This window comes from Hyla sarda, chromosome 3 (genome assembly GCF_029499605.1).
Source record: "Hyla sarda isolate aHylSar1 chromosome 3, aHylSar1.hap1, whole genome shotgun sequence".
Classification (NCBI taxonomy): domain Eukaryota; kingdom Metazoa; phylum Chordata; class Amphibia; order Anura; family Hylidae; genus Hyla; species Hyla sarda.
The window spans coordinates 178,503,207-178,523,949 of NC_079191.1; the positions used below are offsets into that span (position 1 = coordinate 178,503,207).

The 20,743-nt window shown below is 45.1% G+C and overlaps 2 protein-coding genes across 5 annotated transcripts in view; one reads left to right on the plus strand and one right to left on the minus strand.

Moving 5' to 3' along the window:
- The window catches only part of LOC130361928 (integrator complex subunit 6 homolog), a 58,485-nt gene extending 39,226 nt beyond the window's left edge, over positions 1-19,259 (minus strand). For 2 of the 3 annotated variants that reach the window (XM_056565637.1, XM_056565632.1), the window contains exon 1: positions 19,148-19,259. The gene's annotated coding sequence lies outside the window, so the exon portion shown is untranslated. Of the gene's footprint in view, positions 1-2,341; positions 2,515-19,147 lie in introns of all 3 variants that reach the window. The other variant, XM_056565635.1, reaches the window with a different exon arrangement.
- Positions 1,793-20,743, plus strand: part of CCDC150 (coiled-coil domain containing 150) — a 133,651-nt gene continuing 114,700 nt past the window's right edge. Inside the window, exon 1 of one of the 2 annotated variants that reach the window (XM_056565628.1) lies at positions 1,793-1,950. Coding sequence is in view for 1 of the 2 variants with exons in the window: in XM_056565627.1 (XP_056421602.1) it covers positions 19,443-19,472 (30 nt within the window). In the remaining variant the exon portion in view is untranslated. Of the gene's footprint in view, positions 1,951-19,311; positions 19,473-20,743 lie in introns of those variants that run through there. The other variant, XM_056565627.1, reaches the window with a different exon arrangement.

Here is a 20,743-nt window from a genome sequence, read left to right on the forward strand (position 1 = left end):
GGTAATAATTGGGGGTTAGCGCTAGCTGTTTTTGTGGCTAACGCTAAGCCCGGCATTGAAAAAAAAATGTATTTAAAAAAAAAAAAAACACTCCCCACACAGCCCTCATTAAACCTTTTATTGACATTAAAAAAAAGCTGGTCATCATCGCAATACACTGAATCTGACGTTGTCCTCCCCATTCACGTATCTGAAATGAGAGAAAAAAAAGTTGAGGACATCATTTGCGATCTCACCTGGGGAGTGCGCCCATTCTGCAGTGTGTAACAGGGAGCCTCCAATTGTTCTTGTCTGCCTACTGTATCCTGTATATACAGTCATCTATAGATGGCTGTATATACAGGAGAGCGCACAAAGATTTAACTCAGTGTGGGTTAACTCTTTCCTTGCTGGGCTCCTGTATAGTATACATGGATACACTATGCCCCCTGTATACTATACAGCGGGCGGAGGTAAGTAGTGATGCTCTGCACCCTGTATATGTATATGCTATACATCACTCCTCACCTCCTTAAACTCCGTGGGGCGGGCGCTCTGCATCCGACCCATGGAGTAGTACCTGCAGTGAAAAAAATGCACACAGGGTACAAAAATGTTTGTTTCCGCACACCAGCCAAAATGCAAGAAAAAACACAAGGGGGGGGGAGATTGATCAAAACCTATGTAGAGGAAGAGCGGTGCAGTTGCCCATAGCAACCTATCAGATTGCTCCTTTCATTTTTGTAAAGAAGCAATCTGATTGGTTGCCATGGGCAACTGCACTACTCTTCCTCTGTACAGTTTTTGATAAATCTCCCCCAAGAAAAATTACCAAAATGCAGGAAAAGCTGGGACCGTTTTTCAGGCGTTTTTGCTGGTGGACAAAAAAAAACCTCAGTGGAATCCTGAAAAACAATAGAACAAAAGACCAGCGTCCAGGAAACACCACTATTCCTGTGAGGTGTAGAACAGGTCTACAAATAGAACTGTGTGGAGATTTAGACCATTGCACGAAATTTATCATGGGGCTTGCACAAGTTTGATAAATTTGGAGAAATTGCTCCAAATTTAGACCAACCAAAATGATCTACAAAAAACGTCTACCAAAAACAACATTGATACATCTCCCCCTTAGATTTTGTTCCCCCGCCGAAAATCTTCTTCTTACTGGCAGCGTCACACAGGCAGCTCAGTGTGCACTGCAGACGAGCCGAGCGACGAGCCGTGGGGACGGGATCTTCCGGCGCCGGCGAGATAATGTGATGTCATCGCGCCGGCCTGTCAACAGCACTTTGTATAGAGTCCCCGCAGCCGCGCCGACAAAAAGGTTAATAAACAGTGAATTAACAGCTGACACCTCCCGCTCCGCCACTGCCTCCCTCTCCCTTTTTCTCATTCTTATCTATGTAATCTATGTTCCTATAGCAGGACAATTTATGGCCCATCTTAGAGTGAATTCTCCACATCCATTGTCTTAACCCCTGCATGTTTGTGAGATGTAACCTGTGTCTTCTACTTGTGAGCTTAGATTTGCTTTGGACTTGATAAAGGGAGGAATCCCGAAAGCTTGTCTCTACAAAATGCTGTTAGTCCAATAAAAAAGTTATAGCGTGTGGAAGTGAATACAGGGACAATGTAAGGATAATGGGGGAGATTTATCAATACCTGTGCAGAGGAAAAGTTGCCCAGTTGCCCATAGAAACCAATCAGAGCGCTTCTTTCATTTTGCAGAGGCCTTGTTAAAAATGAAAGAAGTGATCTGATTGGTTGCTATGGGTAACTGGGCAACTTTCCTCTGCACAGGTTTTTATAAATCTACCCCAATGAGTAGTGTAATGAAGATTTTTATCCTGTAGGTGGCGTTAGAAGACCGTGTATAAAGCCGGAACTGACAGGGGCATTAGTCAGTGCGTCACAAGCTATGAGGATATCACTGACTGACGGGGACACGAGCGTAGCGAAGATGATGAGGTAATCAAAGAGTGGAAAAAGAGCGTTATCCCTCAGAAAAGCGGTTAGGACCATGTCTAAGGGAAAAAAAACAATGTGTATATACCGGCAATGTACCGGAGAGCAAAAGGGGGGATATATAATGTATATATAGAAAGGGAACAACGATAAACAATGAGAATATATATGATATGGCCAGAATATATATGAGAAATAGTCTATGTATATCACAGTGACAAAGTGCAATGTGGAAAAACAATGAAAATTATGTGTGTGTGTGTATAGGGATTACAATAAACCAACACACACACACACACACACACACACACACACACATATATATATATATATATATACACACACATTAATAAGGAAAAAATAACCAATTTATGTAATCTATAGAATCGCATACATTTTTTTTGACATATAGTACTTATCTTTATTAGAGCAGCAAAGAAAGAAGAGGCGGTTTACTGGTTGCTTCATTATATATGATGGACTGTACCATTATGGTCTACGGATCATTCCATGTTATGTGCATAAACTTTTTTCTTATTATGTATAAGATTAACCCTTTGTTTGCATCTATAAAATTCAGTAAAGAGATTAGCATAATGTGAAGTCTCCATCCTGTAAAAAAATCACTTTCACCTCAATAAGCTGCCCACTCCTCCTCTGCCGGGTATGATAAGATGATGTAGGGTGGCGTGCTGATGATCAGAATTATGGCAGTGTGGCTCCATCTATATGCTACTTTGGAAAGATGGGACCTGCTTCTTAAATCTTGGGCCAGCATCACTATGGGAGATATTTATCAATGAGCAGTTCTGGTCCTGCCCATATTTAGGCTATGTCCAGACAGTGGAATTTCTGTGCAGAATTCAGCGGAAAAATTTAGCTGGAAATTCTACCAAAATTTACTGTACACTTCAATGGGCATGCTGGAATTTGTAGTTTTGCAACAGTTGGAGGCACCTTGTTTGGGAAACACTGCCGTTAGGTATTTCTGGTGGAGGAAGCAAACCCCATGCTTGTGTCCAAGTCCGCCCCTATGCAAATGTCTAATTAAGGCCTCAAATGCGCATGGCGCTCTCTCACTCCAGAGCCCTGTTGTATTTCAAGGCAACAGTTAAAGGTCACATTTAGGGTATTTAATTTACATTACTACACTAACATGCTGGTGTTGCCCCATACTCTTCATTTTCACAAGAGGTAAAAGGAAAAAAAGACCCCCAAAATTTGTAAGACAATTTCTCCTGAGTACGAAAATACCCCATATGTGGATGTAAAGTTCTCTGCGTACAATATAAAGCAGGAGTGAGAGAGCACCATGTATATTAGAAGCCCATATTGGTGATTTGCATTGGAATGGCTGATAGTTACAGCGATTTTGACAAAAAAAAAATAAAAAGAAACACCTACATGTGACCCCACTTTGGAAACTACACCCCTCAAGGAATGTAACAAGGGGTGCAGTGAGTATTTAGACCCCAGAGGGGTATGACAAACTTTTGGAACAGTGGTCCGTGAAAATGAAAATTTAAATTTTTCATATTCACAGCCCACTGTTCCAAAAATCTGTCAACTGCCAGTGGAGTGTAAATGCTCACTGCACCCCTTATTAAATTCCTTGAGGGGTGTAGTTTTCAAAATGGGGTCACATGTGGGGGATTTCCACTGTTCTGACACCATAGGGGCTTTATAAACACAACATAGCCCCCAACATCCATTACAGCCAAATGCACTTTACAAAAGCCCAACAGCACGCTTTCACTTCTAAGCCCTACCGGGCACCAGAAGAGCACTTTGGGGGAGAGTTATCAAGACCTGTCCAGAGGGAAAGTTGCTGAGTTGCCTATAGCAACCAATCAGATTGCTTCTTTAATGTTTAACCCCTTAAGGACCTATGACGTACGTGTACGTCATGAGTCTCGGTCCTGCGATATAAGGCGGGGTCACACGGCGACCCCGCATCATATCGTGGCGGGCCCGGTGTCATAGTGAAGCCGGGACCCGCCACTAACAGCGCCCGGCACCGATCGTGGTCGCGCGGCTAAAAACTAAAGTGAAAGTGCCCGGCTAGCTCAGGGAGCTGTTCGGGATCGCCGCAGCATAATCGCGGCATCCCGAACAGCTGTAGCACAGGAGGAGGTCTTCTTACCTTCTCCTGCAGTCCGATCGCCGAATGAATGCTTCAAGCCTGAGATCCAGGCTTGAGCAATCAATCGCCGAAAACACTGATTGATCCATTCCTATGGAGATGCACCAGTGTTAAAGATCAGTTAATGCAATTTTATAGCCCCCTATAGGAGCTATAATATTGCATAAGAAAAGTGTAAAAAAATCATTAAAGGAGTAGTCCAGTGGTGACTCAGGGGTTTACAACTTATCCCCTATCTTAAGGATAGGGGATAAGTTGCAGATCGCGGGGGGTCCGACCCCTGGGGCCCCCCGCGATCTCCTGTACGGAGCCCCGACAGCCCGCGGGAAGGGGGCGTGTCGACCTCCGCACGAAGCGGCGGCCAACACGCCCCCTCAATACAACTCTATGGCAGAGCCGAAGCGCTGCCTTCAGCAATCTCCGGCTCTGCCATTGAGATGTATTGAGGGGGCGTGTCGGCCGCCGCCTCGTGCGGGGGTCGACACCCGCTATCTCGGCGGAGAGCCGGGGCCCCCAGCGGTCGGACCCCCCGCGATCTCAAACTTATCCCCTATCCTTAGGATAGGGGATAAGTTTTTCACCACTGGACTACCCCTTTAACACTTTTAATTATCCCTTCCCCTAATAAAACTTTGAATCACCCAGCATTTCCAAGAATAAAAAAAAGTGTAAATAAAAATAAACATATGTGGTATCGCCGCGTGCGGAAATGTCCGAATTATAAAAATATATCCCTTTTAAACCGCACGTTCAATGGCGTACGCTCAAAAAAAAATTCCAAAGTCCAAAATAGCCCATTTTTGATCCCTTTTTATACCACAAAAAAGTGAATAAAAAGTGATCAAAAAGTCTGATCAGAGCAAAAATTGTACCGCTAAAAACTTCAGATCATGGTGTAAAAAATGAGCCCTCATAGCTCCCTGAACACAGAAAAAAAAAAAAAGTTATAGGGGTCAGAAGATGACCATTTTAAACGTATAAATTTTCCTTCATGTATTCATGATTTTTTTCTGAAGTGATACAAAATCAAACCTATATAAGTAGGGTATCATTTTAACCATACAGAATAAAGATAAGGTGTCATTTTTGCCGAAAAATGTACTGCGTAAAAACGGAAGCCCCCAAAAGTTACAAAATAGTGTTTTTTCATCAATTTTGTCGCACATTGATTTTTTTTCCCCGTTTCACCGTAGATTTTTGGGTAAAATGACTAATGTCATTACAAAGTACAATCAGCCATCATATAGAATTTTAGGTGAAAATTTTAAAGAGTTATGATTTTTTTAAAGTTAAGGACGAAAATTTGAAAATGAAAAAACGGAAAAAGCCCGGGTCCTTAAGGGGTTAAAAAGCCTCTGAAAAATAAAAAATAAAGCAATCTGATTGTTTGCTATGGTCAACTGGTCAACTTTTTCTCTAGACAGGTTTTCATAAATCTCCCTCTTTATGTCCACATATGGTGTATTTCCATGCTCAGCAGAAATGAATGTCACAAATTTTGTGGGGCTTATTCTCATTTTACTCCTTGTAAAAATGAAAAGTTTGGGGCTACATCAACATTTTAGTGTAAAAAATTTTATTTTTCATTTTTTACATCCTCTGTTCCAAATTTTTTTTGAACACCTGTGGTTTCCAAATGTTCACTGCACCTTTTATTACATTACATTAGGGGTTTAGTTTCTAAACTGGTGTCACATGAGGGTGGTTTCCACTGTCCAGGCATCATGGGGGCTTTGTAAGTGCAACATAGCCCCGGAAAATGATTCCAGCCAAATTTTCTGTCCAAAAGCCAAATGGCGCTTATACCCTCCTGAGCCCTGCTGTGCCCCCATTGAGTAAATTACCGTATTTATTGGGGTATACCACGCACCGGCCTATAACACGCACCCTCATTTTACCAAGGATATTTGGGTAAAAAAAGTTTTTTACCCAAATATCCTTGGTAAACTGAGGGTGCGTGTGTGTGCATGTGTATGTGTATACCCCGATACACTGTTTCTGACCCCCCGCAGAAGCCCCCAGGAAAGGCAGGGGGAGAGAGGCCATCGCTGCCCGCTTCTCTCCCCCTGCCTTTCCTGGGGTCTAGGGCCCTGCTGCCGCCGCTTCTCTCCCCCTGGCTTTCGGCGCTGCTGCCCCTTCTCTCCCCCTGGCTATCAGTGTGACATGGCCACCAAAAAGGATTTCAGACAAATTCTCTCTCCAAAAGCCCAATGGCGCTCCTTCCCTTCAGAGCTTTGCCATACGCCTGCAGAACACTTTATATCTGCATATGGTGTATTTCAGTATTCGGGAGAAATAAGTTTAAAAATTTTGAGGGGATTTTTCTCCTTTTACCACTTGTAAAATAAAAAAAATTTGAGATACAAGAAAATATTTGTGTAAAAAAATTTAGATTTTGACTTTTCACCTCAAATTTGCTGCTATTCCTATGAAATACATAACTTTTTGAATACTTTGAGGGGTACAGTTTTTATAATGGGGTCATTTAATGGGGTATTTCTAACATGAGTTAGGGGTTCAAAAAGACATTCAGAAAGTTTAAATCTCAATTTTTTACACTAATATGTTGTATCCCAAATTTTTTTTATTTTACAAGTGGTAAAAGGAGAAAAATCCCCTCAAAATTTTTAAACGTATTTCTCCCGAATACTGAAATACACCATATGCAGACATAAAGTGTTCTGCAGGCGTATGGCAAAGCTCTGAACATTGTGATTTTTTGCCCATTGTGGTCTATGGAGATCTTGCGGCAAACGGGGTAGAAAGCTAAACAGCAGGGCCTGATAGTAACGTGGATGGGAAACCCTGGTGTAGGTCCCCTGGTTGTAACGTGGATGGGAGACCCTGGTGTAGGTCCCCTGGTTGTAACGTGGATGGGAGACCCTGGTGTAGTTCCCCTGATAGTAACGTGGATGGGAAACCCTGGTGTAGGTCCCCTGGTTGTAACGTGGATGGGAGACCCTGGTGTAGGTCCCCTGGTTGTAACTTGGATGGGAGACCCTGGTGTAGGTCCCCTGGTTGTAACGTGGATGGGAGACCCTGGTGTAGGTTCAATTCCCGGGTTTATATATAGTGTTGGGATTATACTTTAACTGCGGCCAGATGTTAGCTGTAAATCAATGTAAAAAAAAGCAAAATTATTTTTCTATTTATTATTGTTTTTTCACTCTTTTTCAGCTCCTTGGTGGTTTTGCAAAATCGCAGCATATTGAGCCTGTGGTGTTTTTTCCCCTGAAATCCTGGCATTTTTCTCCCATAGAAGTGTATGTGAGTAAAAAAACGCCAAGAAAAGCACCATGTGGGTTTTAGCTTTGGCATTTTTTTCAGGCGGTTTTTATTCTCTTTTGGATGTTAGCGATCCAAAAAAGTGATGGAGATACCTTTTTTAAAAATAAAAAAATCGTACGGTACAATTAAAAAAAAATAATGATAAAAAAAGATAAATTTTGTTAGATAAAATTTTTCCATCACTACTGTATCTTTTTTTATAACAACATTTTTATTAATTTTTAAACAGGGATCAGTTTATGTGGGCGGGAAGGGCACTTAAAAATATAGCCGACAATAATAAAAATGTAGTGTGTGTGTTTTTTTTTCACTTTTTATTCTTTTTTTTTTTTTTTTTTTACATTTTTAAGGTAGTACTACTACTCCCAGCATGGAACACACTACTGTTCCGTCATGGGAGTAGTAGTACCTGTACTAATTGACAGATCACCCGGGTCTGTTGCGATCCTTCTGTATAATTTATAGATGCGGCCGGCCGCTCTTCTATGGTCCCCTGCACTGCCGTATATATACACCTATTCATATTTCCTGCAGAGAGTTGTGATTGGCCAGATGGTTCCAGCGCAGGGAACCATAGTGCAGGGACCAGAGAACAGCGGCGGGCCGCATCTATACATTATACTGGAGGATCACAGTGGGTGTCAAGAGTGACATCCACTGTGATCTTTCCTTAACTGCAGGTACTACTGCTCCCAGCATGGAGCACACTCTGCTCCATGCTGGGAGCTGTAGTACCTGCATTAATAGACAGATCGCAACAGGTGTCAGAAGTTACACCCGCTGAGATCTGTCTATTAATGCAGGTACTACAGCTCCCAGCATGGAGCAGAGTGTGCTCCATGTTGGGAGTAGTAGTACCTGAAGTTAAGGACAGATCACAGCAGGTGTCACTCCTGACACCCGATGTGATCGTCCTATCTAATGCAGAGATGCGGAGCGGCTTTCTCCTGCGCTCCGCATCTCTGCACTATACTCCGGCCAGTGATATGAATAGAACAATCATTGGAGCACAGAGCAGAAATGCGAGCGCTGTATAGAGCCGCTCCGCATCGCTGCTATATTATGGACAATCGTGTCGGGTGTCAGGAGTGACACCGGGGGCAATATGTCTATTATACAGGTACTACTATTCCCAGCATGGAACAGTCTGTTCCATGCTGGGAGTAGTAGTACTACCTAAAAAAATGTTTACAAAAATTACGAAAAAAAAGTTAAACACACACTTTATTAAAAATGTATAAAAATGTTGTTATAAAAAATAAAAATTTTGTTAAATACATTTTTCCCCATCCCTCTTGTCTTCTTTTTTTGGGGGTACGCAACTAAAATGCCAAAGGGGCAAAAAATGCAATTTCCACTCAAATGCAAAAATGCCAGAAGAAACATCAGATGCAGGAAATTGCACTGGCATTTTTTCCGGTGTTTTTTTCTGTGAAAAAAGGAAACCTAGCCTAAGGAGCCCAGGCAGCAGGGAGAAGGCAGGGCCCGAGCTACTTGGATGACAGTGCACTCAGCCTATCACCGGCCGAGGTGGGACATGACTGCGGCCGGCCATACGCTAACAGCGCTATGATGTTTCGAGCCTAAGAAGCCAGAAGCAACAAAGGAACAGGACGCCGATAAGAACCCGCAACGGGGGAACATAGGAAGGTGAGTACATTTTTTATTTATTTTTTTGCAGCCCGGGCACAGGATGAGTTAAAACATTTTCGCCGCATAGCTCCCTTAACCCCTTAAGTACCATGGATTTTTCCGTTATTGCACTTTTGTTTTTTCCTCCTCACCTCTTAAAAATCATAACCCTTTCAATTTTGCACCTAAAAATCCACATGATGTCTTATTTGCGCCACCAATTCTACTTTGCAGTGACATCAGTAATTTTACCCAAAAATCTACTGCAAAACAGAAAAAACAGGGGGATTTCCACTGTTCTGACACCATAGGGGCTTTATAAACACAACATAGCCCCCAACATCCATTACAGCCAAATGCACTTTACAAAAGCCCAACAGCACGCTTTCACTTCTAAGCCCTACCGGGCACCAGAAGAGCACTTTGGGGGAGAGTTATCAAGACCTGTCCAGAGGGAAAGTTGCTGAGTTGCCTATAGCAACCAATCAGATTGCTTCTTTAATGTTTAACCCCTTAAGGACCTATGACGTACGTGTACGTCATGAGTCTCGGTCCTGCGATATAAGGCGGGGTCACACGGCGACCCCGCATCATATCGTGGCGGGCCCGGTGTCATAGTGAAGCCGGGACCCGCCACTAACAGCGCCCGGCACCGATCGTGGTCGCGCGGCTAAAAACTAAAGTGAAAGTGCCCGGCTAGCTCAGGGAGCTGTTCGGGATCGCCGCAGCATAATCGCGGCATCCCGAACAGCTGTAGCACAGGAGGAGGTCTTCTTACCTTCTCCTGCAGTCCGATCGCCGAATGAATGCTTCAAGCCTGAGATCCAGGCTTGAGCAATCAATCGCCGAAAACACTGATTGATCCATTCCTATGGAGATGCACCAGTGTTAAAGATCAGTTAATGCAATTTTATAGCCCCCTATAGGAGCTATAATATTGCATAAGAAAAGTGTAAAAAAATCATTAAAGGAGTAGTCCAGTGGTGACTCAGGGGTTTACAACTTATCCCCTATCTTAAGGATAGGGGATAAGTTGCAGATCGCGGGGGGTCCGACCCCTGGGGCCCCCCGCGATCTCCTGTACGGAGCCCCGACAGCCCGCGGGAAGGGGGCGTGTCGACCTCCGCACGAAGCGGCGGCCAACACGCCCCCTCAATACAACTCTATGGCAGAGCCGAAGCGCTGCCTTCAGCAATCTCCGGCTCTGCCATTGAGATGTATTGAGGGGGCGTGTCGGCCGCCGCCTCGTGCGGGGGTCGACACCCGCTATCTCGGCGGAGAGCCGGGGCCCCCAGCGGTCGGACCCCCCGCGATCTCAAACTTATCCCCTATCCTTAGGATAGGGGATAAGTTTTTCACCACTGGACTACCCCTTTAACACTTTTAATTATCCCTTCCCCTAATAAAACTTTGAATCACCCAGCATTTCCAAGAATAAAAAAAAGTGTAAATAAAAATAAACATATGTGGTATCGCCGCGTGCGGAAATGTCCGAATTATAAAAATATATCCCTTTTAAACCGCACGTTCAATGGCGTACGCTCAAAAAAAAATTCCAAAGTCCAAAATAGCCCATTTTTGATCCCTTTTTATACCACAAAAAAGTGAATAAAAAGTGATCAAAAAGTCTGATCAGAGCAAAAATGGTACCGCTAAAAACTTCAGATCATGGTGTAAAAAATGAGCCCTCATAGCTCCCTGAACACAGAAAAAAAAAAAAAGTTATAGGGGTCAGAAGATGACCATTTTAAACGTATAAATTTTCCTTCATGTATTCATGATTTTTTTCTGAAGTGATACAAAATCAAACCTATATAAGTAGGGTATCATTTTAACCATACAGAATAAAGATAAGGTGTCATTTTTGCCGAAAAATGTACTGCGTAAAAACGGAAGCCCCCAAAAGTTACAAAATAGTGTTTTTTCATCAATTTTGTCGCACATTGATTTTTTTTCCCCGTTTCACCGTAGATTTTTGGGTAAAATGACTAATGTCATTACAAAGTACAATCAGCCATCATATAGAATTTTAGGTGAAAATTTTAAAGAGTTATGATTTTTTTAAAGTTAAGGACGAAAATTTGAAAATGAAAAAACGGAAAAAGCCCGGGTCCTTAAGGGGTTAAAAAGCCTCTGAAAAATAAAAAATAAAGCAATCTGATTGTTTGCTATGGTCAACTGGTCAACTTTTTCTCTAGACAGGTTTTCATAAATCTCCCTCTTTATGTCCACATATGGTGTATTTCCATGCTCAGCAGAAATGAATGTCACAAATTTTGTGGGGCTTATTCTCATTTTACTCCTTGTAAAAATGAAAAGTTTGGGGCTACATCAACATTTTAGTGTAAAAAATTTTATTTTTCATTTTTTACATCCTCTGTTCCAAATTTTTTTTGAACACCTGTGGTTTCCAAATGTTCACTGCACCTTTTATTACATTACATTAGGGGTTTAGTTTCTAAACTGGTGTCACATGAGGGTGGTTTCCACTGTCCAGGCATCATGGGGGCTTTGTAAGTGCAACATAGCCCCGGAAAATGATTCCAGCCAAATTTTCTGTCCAAAAGCCAAATGGCGCTTATACCCTCCTGAGCCCTGCTGTGCCCCCATTGAGTAAATTACCGTATTTATTGGGGTATACCACGCACCGGCCTATAACACGCACCCTCATTTTACCAAGGATATTTGGGTAAAAAAAGTTTTTTACCCAAATATCCTTGGTAAACTGAGGGTGCGTGTGTGTGCATGTGTATGTGTATACCCCGATACACTGTTTCTGACCCCCCGCAGAAGCCCCCAGGAAAGGCAGGGGGAGAGAGGCCATCGCTGCCCGCTTCTCTCCCCCTGCCTTTCCTGGGGTCTAGGGCCCTGCTGCCGCCGCTTCTCTCCCCCTGGCTTTCGGCGCTGCTGCCCCTTCTCTCCCCCTGGCTATCAGTGTGACATGGCCACCAAAAAGGATTTCAGACAAATTCTCTCTCCAAAAGCCCAATGGCGCTCCTTCCCTTCAGAGCTTTGCCATACGCCTGCAGAACACTTTATATCTGCATATGGTGTATTTCAGTATTCGGGAGAAATAAGTTTAAAAATTTTGAGGGGATTTTTCTCCTTTTACCACTTGTAAAATAAAAAAAATTTGAGATACAAGAAAATATTTGTGTAAAAAAATTTAGATTTTGACTTTTCACCTCAAATTTGCTGCTATTCCTATGAAATACATAACTTTTTGAATACTTTGAGGGGTACAGTTTTTATAATGGGGTCATTTAATGGGGTATTTCTAACATGAGTTAGGGGTTCAAAAAGACATTCAGAAAGTTTAAATCTCAATTTTTTACACTAATATGTTGTATCCCAAATTTTTTTTATTTTACAAGTGGTAAAAGGAGAAAAATCCCCTCAAAATTTTTAAACGTATTTCTCCCGAATACTGAAATACACCATATGCAGACATAAAGTGTTCTGCAGGCGTATGGCAAAGCTCTGAACATTGTGATTTTTTGCCCATTGTGGTCTATGGAGATCTTGCGGCAAACGGGGTAGAAAGCTAAACAGCAGGGCCTGATAGTAACGTGGATGGGAAACCCTGGTGTAGGTCCCCTGGTTGTAACGTGGATGGGAGACCCTGGTGTAGGTCCCCTGGTTGTAACGTGGATGGGAGACCCTGGTGTAGTTCCCCTGATAGTAACGTGGATGGGAAACCCTGGTGTAGGTCCCCTGGTTGTAACGTGGATGGGAGACCCTGGTGTAGGTCCCCTGGTTGTAACTTGGATGGGAGACCCTGGTGTAGGTCCCCTGGTTGTAACGTGGATGGGAGACCCTGGTGTAGGTTCAATTCCCGGGTTTATATATAGTGTTGGGATTATACTTTAACTGCGGCCAGATGTTAGCTGTAAATCAATGTAAAAAAAAGCAAAATTATTTTTCTATTTATTATTGTTTTTTCACTCTTTTTCAGCTCCTTGGTGGTTTTGCAAAATCGCAGCATATTGAGCCTGTGGTGTTTTTTCCCCTGAAATCCTGGCATTTTTCTCCCATAGAAGTGTATGTGAGTAAAAAAACGCCAAGAAAAGCACCATGTGGGTTTTAGCTTTGGCATTTTTTTCAGGCGGTTTTTATTCTCTTTTGGATGTTAGCGATCCAAAAAAGTGATGGAGATACCTTTTTTAAAAATAAAAAAATCGTACGGTACAATTAAAAAAAAATAATGATAAAAAAAGATAAATTTTGTTAGATAAAATTTTTCCATCACTACTGTATCTTTTTTTATAACAACATTTTTATTAATTTTTAAACAGGGATCAGTTTATGTGGGCGGGAAGGGCACTTAAAAATATAGCCGACAATAATAAAAATGTAGTGTGTGTGTTTTTTTTTCACTTTTTATTCTTTTTTTTTTTTTTTTTTACATTTTTAAGGTAGTACTACTACTCCCAGCATGGAACACACTACTGTTCCGTCATGGGAGTAGTAGTACCTGTACTAATTGACAGATCACCCGGGTCTGTTGCGATCCTTCTGTATAATTTATAGATGCGGCCGGCCGCTCTTCTATGGTCCCCTGCACTGCCGTATATATACACCTATTCATATTTCCTGCAGAGAGTTGTGATTGGCCAGATGGTTCCAGCGCAGGGAACCATAGTGCAGGGACCAGAGAACAGCGGCCGGCCGCATCTATACATTATACAGGAGGATCACAGTGGGTGTCAAGAGTGACATCCACTGTGATCTTTCCTTAACTGCAGGTACTACTGCTCCCAGCATGGAGCACACTCTGCTCCATGCTGGGAGCTGTAGTACCTGCATTAATAGACAGATCGCAACAGGTGTCAGAAGTTACACCCGCTGAGATCTGTCTATTAATGCAGGTACTACAGCTCCCAGCATGGAGCAGAGTGTGCTCCATGTTGGGAGTAGTAGTACCTGAAGTTAAGGACAGATCACAGCAGGTGTCACTCCTGACACCCGATGTGATCGTCCTATCTAATGCAGAGATGCGGAGCGGCTTTCTCCTGCGCTCCGCATCTCTGCACTATACTCCGGCCAGTGATATGAATAGAACAATCATTGGAGCACAGAGCAGAAATGCGAGCGCTGTATAGAGCCGCTCCGCATCGCTGCTATATTATGGACAATCGTGTCGGGTGTCAGGAGTGACACCGGGGGCAATATGTCTATTATACAGGTACTACTATTCCCAGCATGGAACAGTCTGTTCCATGCTGGGAGTAGTAGTACTACCTAAAAAAATGTTTACAAAAATTACGAAAAAAAAGTTAAACACACACTTTATTAAAAATGTATAAAAATGTTGTAATAAAAAATAAAAATTTTGTTAAATACATTTTTCCCCATCCCTCTTGTCTTCTTTTTTTGGGGGTACGCAACTAAAATGCCAAAGGGGCAAAAAATGCAATTTCCACTCAAATGCAAAAATGCCAGAAGAAACATCAGATGCAGGAAATTGCACTGGCATTTTTTCCGGTGTTTTTTTCTGTGAAAAAAGGAAACCTAGCCTAAGGAGCCCAGGCAGCAGGGAGAAGGCAGGGCCCGAGCTACTTGGATGACAGTGCACTCAGCCTATCACCGGCCGAGGTGGGACATGACTGCGGCCGGCCATACGCTAACAGCGCTATGATGTTTCGAGCCTAAGAAGCCAGAAGCAACAAAGGAACAGGACGCCGATAAGAACCCGCAACGGGGGAACATAGGAAGGTGAGTACATTTTTTATTTATTTTTTTGCAGCCCGGGCACAGGATGAGTTAAAACATTTTCGCCGCATAGCTCCCTTAACCCCTTAAGTACCATGGATTTTTCCGTTATTGCACTTTTGTTTTTTCCTCCTCACCTCTTAAAAATCATAACCCTTTCAATTTTGCACCTAAAAATCCACATGATGTCTTATTTGCGCCACCAATTCTACTTTGCAGTGACATCAGTAATTTTACCCAAAAATCTACTGCAAAACAGAAAAAAATAATCATTGTGCGACGAAATTAAAGAAAAATGCCATTTTGTAACTTTTGGGGGCTTCCGTTTCTACGCAGTAAATTTTTCGGTAAAAAAATGACACAATCTTTATTCTGTAGGTCCATACGATTAAAATGACACCCTACTTATATAGGTTTGATTTTGTCACATATGGGGATGTATGAGGGCTCATTTTTTGCGCTGTGATCTTAAGTTTTTATACATCCCCATATGCGGAAAAATAAAAAAGTTATAGGGGTCAGAAGATAATTTTAAACGTATGAACTTTTTGGTATAAAAAGTGACCAAAAATACGCTATTTTGGACTTTTGAATTTATTTGCGCGTACGCCATTGACCATGCGGTTTAATTAACTATGTATTTTCGGAGTTCGGACATTTACACACGCGGTGATACCACATATATTTGTTTATAATTTTTTTTGCACAGTTTTTTTTTTTTTTATGGGAAAAGGGGGGTGATTCTGACTTTTATTAGGAAAGAGTTTACATTTATTTTTTTACACTTTTTATTTTTTTTGCAATGTTATAGCTTCCATAGGATGAATTACAATGATTGCCAGCACTGTTCAATGCATTGCCATAGCATTGCATTGATCAGTGGTATCTGCGCTTGATTGCTCAAGCCTGGATCTCAGGCTTGGAGCAATCAAACGCCGATCGGACAGTGTGGAGCCAGCCTGGATCTCAGGCTTGGAGCAATCAAACGCCGACAGCATGGAGCCAGGTAGGAAGCCTCCCGCTGTCCTCTCAGCTGTTCGGGATGCCACGATTTCACCGCGGTGGTCCCGAACAGCTCCGATGAGCAAACCAGCAGCATGTGCTCCCGTTTTAGACACCGCGATCAACGGCGTCTAAAAGGTTAATACATGACATCAGCCCGATCGGCGATGTACCGTATTAGCTTCTGAGCGCGTTTTGCAGATCGGAAGCCGGCCATGGACGTAAATATACGTCCGTGGTCATTAAGGGGTTAAAGGGATACTATTTTTTTTTTTTTAATCAACTGGTGCCAGAAAGTTAAACAGATTTATAAATTACTTTTATTTAACCTCTTCAGGACGCAGGGCGTATGGATACGCCCTGCATTCCGAGTCCTTAAGGAACGAGGGCGTATCCATACGCCCGTGGGAATTCCGGTCCCCACCGCTAGCTGGTTGGGGACCGGAGCCGGATGCCTGTTGAAATCGTTCAGCAAGCATCGCGGCATATCGCCCAGGGGGGTCATTATGCCCCCCCATGTCGGCGATGGCCGCAGATCGCTGGACAATTCAGTCCAGCGATCTGCGGCGATTCCGGGTCAATCGGGTCTCCAGTGACCCGGTGACCCGGAATTACTGGCTGATCGGGGCCGTCTCTGACGGCCCCGAACAGCCATAGCCAGCAGGGGTGAGGTGGCACTGATGCCACCTCACGATCGCCCTGATTCTTCGGCCGGTTTATCGGCCGACCAATCAGGGCACCTGCTGCGGGTGTCACTCCCGCAACCCGCTCCGCCCCTCTTCCGGAGGACGTGAGCGGGTGCGGGACGTGGACCCCGGCAGCTGGGGATCGGGGACCTGTTGGGATCGGGGCCCCAGGAGCGACAGCGGCGGCGACGACGACGAGGGACTGACCTGTGTCCCGAAGCAGCAGTAGGAGGTGAGTGACAACCTCCTGCTGTTGCTTAACAACAGCTTCCAGCATGCAAAAAGGGCATGCTGGGAGCTGTAGTTATGCAACAGCAGGAGGCAGACCACCACAACTCTTATGGGCATGCTGGGACTTATAGTTTTGCAACAGCTGGAGGCACATTTTTTCTATGGATAAGTGTACCTTCAGCTGTTGTATAACTACAACTCCCAGCTTGCACAAACAGCTAAAGTGCATGCTGGGAGTTGTAGTGGTGCATCTGCTGGTTGCATAACTACAACAGTTTTTTTGTGTTAACTACAACTCCCAGCATGCCCGTTGGTTGTCGGTGACTGAGAGTTGTAGTTTTGCAACAGCTGGAGGCACATTTTTTCTATGGAAAAGTGTACATTCAGCTGTTGTATAACTACAACTCCCAGCTTGAACAAACAGCTAAAGTGCATGCTGGGAGTTGTAGTGGTGCATCTGCTGGTTGCATAACTACAACAGTTTTTTTGTGTAATCTACAACTCCCAGCATGCCCGTTGGCTGTCGGTGACTGCTGAGAGTTGTAGTTTTGCAACAGCTGAAGGCACACTAGTTGTGAAACTCAGAGTTTTTTTTACCTAACTCAATGTTTCACGAACGGTGTGCCTCCAGCTGTTGCAAACTACAACTCCCAGCATGCACCGTATATGCTGGGAGTTGTAGTTTTGCAACAGCTGGAGGCACATTGGTTGTGAAACACTGAGTTAGGTCACAAACTCAGTGATACATAACCAGTGTGCCTACAGCTGTTGCAAAACTAAAACTCTCAGCATGTACAGTCTGTCAGCGCATGCTGGGAGTTGTAGTTTTGCAACAGCTGGATGTTCCCCCCCCCTCCCCAATGTGAATGTATAGGGTACATTCACATGGGCGGAGGTTTACAGTAAGTATCCAGCTGCAAGTTTGAGCTGCGGCAAATTCTCTGCCGCAGCTCAAACTGCCAGCGAGAAACTACTGTGAACCCCCGCCCGTGCGACTGTACCCTAAAAACACTACACTACACTAACACAAAATAAAATAAAAAGTAAAAAACACTACATATACACATACCCCTACACAGCCCCCCTCCCCAATAAAAATGAAAAACGTCTGGTACGGCACTGTTTCCAAAACGGAGCCTCCAGCTGTTGCAAAACAACTACTCCCAGTATTACCAGACAGACACTGACTGTCCAGGCATGCTGGGAGTTTTACAACAGCTGGAGGCACCCTGTTTGGGAATCACTGGTGTAGAATACCCCTATGTCCACCCCTATGCAATCCCTAATTTAGGTCTCAAATGCTCATGGCGCTCTCTCACTTTGGAGCCCTGTCGTATTTCAAGGTAACAGTTTAGGGCCACATATGGGGTATCGCCGTACTCGGGAGAAATTGTGTTACAAATTTTGGGGGGTATTTTCTGCTTTTACCCTTTTTAAAAATGTAAAATTTTTGGGAAAACAAGCATTTTAGGTAAAAAAAAAAATTAAGGTTCACTTAACCCCTTGTTACGTTCCCTGAGGGTTCTAGTTTCCAAAATGGTATGCCATGTGTTTTTTTTTTGCTGTCCTGGCACTAAATGTGACATGCCCCCCGAGCAAAATTTGGTCTCAAAAAGCCAAATATGACTCCTTCTCTTCTGAGCATTGTAGTTCGCCCGTACTGCACTTTAGGTCAACTTACGGGGTACCTCCATACTCAGAAGAGATGGGGTTACAAATTTTGGGGGGTATTTTCTGCTATTAACCCTTACAAAAATGTGAAATTTAGGGGGGGGGGGGAAACACATTGTTGTGAAATTTTTTTATTTATTTTTCTACATATGCAAAAGCCGTGAAACACCTGTGGGGTATTAAGGCTCACTTTATTCCTTGTTACGTTCCTCAAGGGGTCTAGTTTCCAAAATGGTATGGCATGTGTTTTTTTTTGCTGTTCTGGCACCATAGGGGCTTCCTAAATGCAACATGCCCCCCAAAAACCATTTCAGAAAATGTACTCTCCAAAATCCCCTTGTCGCTCCTTCGCTTCTGAGCCCTCTACTGCGCCCGCCGAACACTTTACATAGACATATGAGGTATGTGCTTACTCGAGAGAAATTGGGCTACAGGCATGCTGGGAGTTGTAGGTTTGCAACATCTGGAGGTCCGCAGGTTGGAGACCACTGCTCTATAGCCTTGGTCTCCAATCTGTGGACGTGAAGCTGTGGAAAACTACAACTCCCATCATGCCCGGACAACCAAAAGCTGTCCGGGCATGCTGGGAGTTGTAGTTTTGCAATATCTAAAGGTCCACAGTTTGTAATGCAGGCGGTTTCTGATTGGCCGACCACCTCTGGCCCCCACAATCATGCCGGAGGTGACTAAGGGATGCCCGATCTAGTTAATGTCTAGATAGGAATACCCCTCAGAAGCTTACGCCAGCACCACAGCTCCTCTGATTCCTGTGAAGTCTCCATGAATGTGTGAGACTTTCTTTGTGACTAATTTTTAGTACATGATATAAACAAACCGTGCCAGGCTGCAAAACACAGAACAACTCCCTGCACAGAGCGGGCGGCGTCCATGTTGGTGAAGCCTGAGAGCGGACACGGAGCTTCTCAGAGGATCAAACATAGCGACTTCCTGGTAAGACTGGTCCCTTACGGCCATTGGGCATGCGCCCAGCACTGAGCATGCGCACTGGAGGCTGTCTGTACAGCGGGATCGTTTAAAGGAAGAAGCGAGTGTATCTCCAAGGAAACGGTGTCTGGCTGTACGAGAATTATAAGTAACGTCAGAAGCGGCTTATGTGCTGAAGAGGGAGCATGGCCGCGACCATACGACACTCTGCTGCCGTAAGTCACCGCATTGTCTCCACAGAGTCCTCCTTGCTCTGTCTCGGTCCAGTTTGGTACTGTTCTGGTTCGGTCCCTGCCTAGGACTGTTCTGGCTCGGGCCCCTGCCTGGGACTGTTCTGGCTCGGTCCCTGCCTGGGACTGTTCTGGCTCGGGCCCCTGCCTGGAACTGTTCTGGCTCGGGCCCCTGCCTGGAACTGTTCTGGCTTGGGCCCCTGCCTGGGACTGTTCTGGCTCGGGCCCCTGCCTGGGACTGTTCTGGCTCGGGCCCCTGCCTGGGACTGTTCTGGCTCGGGCCCCTGCCTGGGACTGTTCTGGCTCGGGCCCCTGCCTGGGACTGTTCTGGCTCGGGCCCCTGCCTGGGACTGTTCTGGCTCGGGCCCCTGCCTGGGACTGTTCTGGCTCGGGCCCCTGCCTGGGACTGTTCTGGCTCGGGCCCCTGCCTGGGACTGTTCTGGCTCGGGCCCCTGCCTGGGACTGTTCTGGCTCGGGCCCCTGCCTGGGACTGTTCTGGCTCGGGCCCCTGCCTGGGACTGTTCTGGCTCGGGCCCCTGCCTGGGACTGTTCTGGCTCGGGCCCCTGCCTGGGACTGTTCTGGCTCGGGCCCCTGCCTGGGACTGTTCTGGCTCGGGCCCCTGCCTGGGACTGTTCTGGCTCGGGCCCCTGCCTGGGACTGTTCTGGCTCGGGCCCCTGCCTGGGACTGTTCTGGCTCGGGCCCCTGCCTGGGACTGTTCTGGCTCGGGCCCCTGCCTGGGACTGTTCTGGCTCGGGCCCCTGCCTGGGACTGTTCTGGCTCGGGCCCCTGCCTGGGACTGTTCTGGCTCGGGCCCCTGCCTGGGACTGTTCTGGCTCGGGCCCCTGCCTGGGACTGTTCTGGCTCGGGCCCCTGCCTGGGACTGTTCTGGCTCGGGCCCCTGCCTGGGACTGTTCTGGCTCGGGCCCCTGCCTGGGACTGTTCTGGCTCGGGCCCCTGCCTGGGACTGTTCTGGCTCGGGCCCCTGCCTGGGACTGTTCTGGCTCGGGCCCCTGCCTGGGACTGTTCTGGCTCGGTCCCTGCCTGGGACTGTTCTGGCTCGGTCCCTGCCTGGGACTGTTCTGGCTCGGTCCCGTTTGGTACTGTTCTGGCTCGGTCCCTGCCTGGGACTGTTCTGGCTTGGTGCCCTGCCCTACAACAAAACCTACCTATACAATAAAAAGGTTTCTTAGTCTTTATTTATTTTTTTCTGAATTTCATAAGAATTTCGTCCCAATCTCAAAATTGCTTATGGTA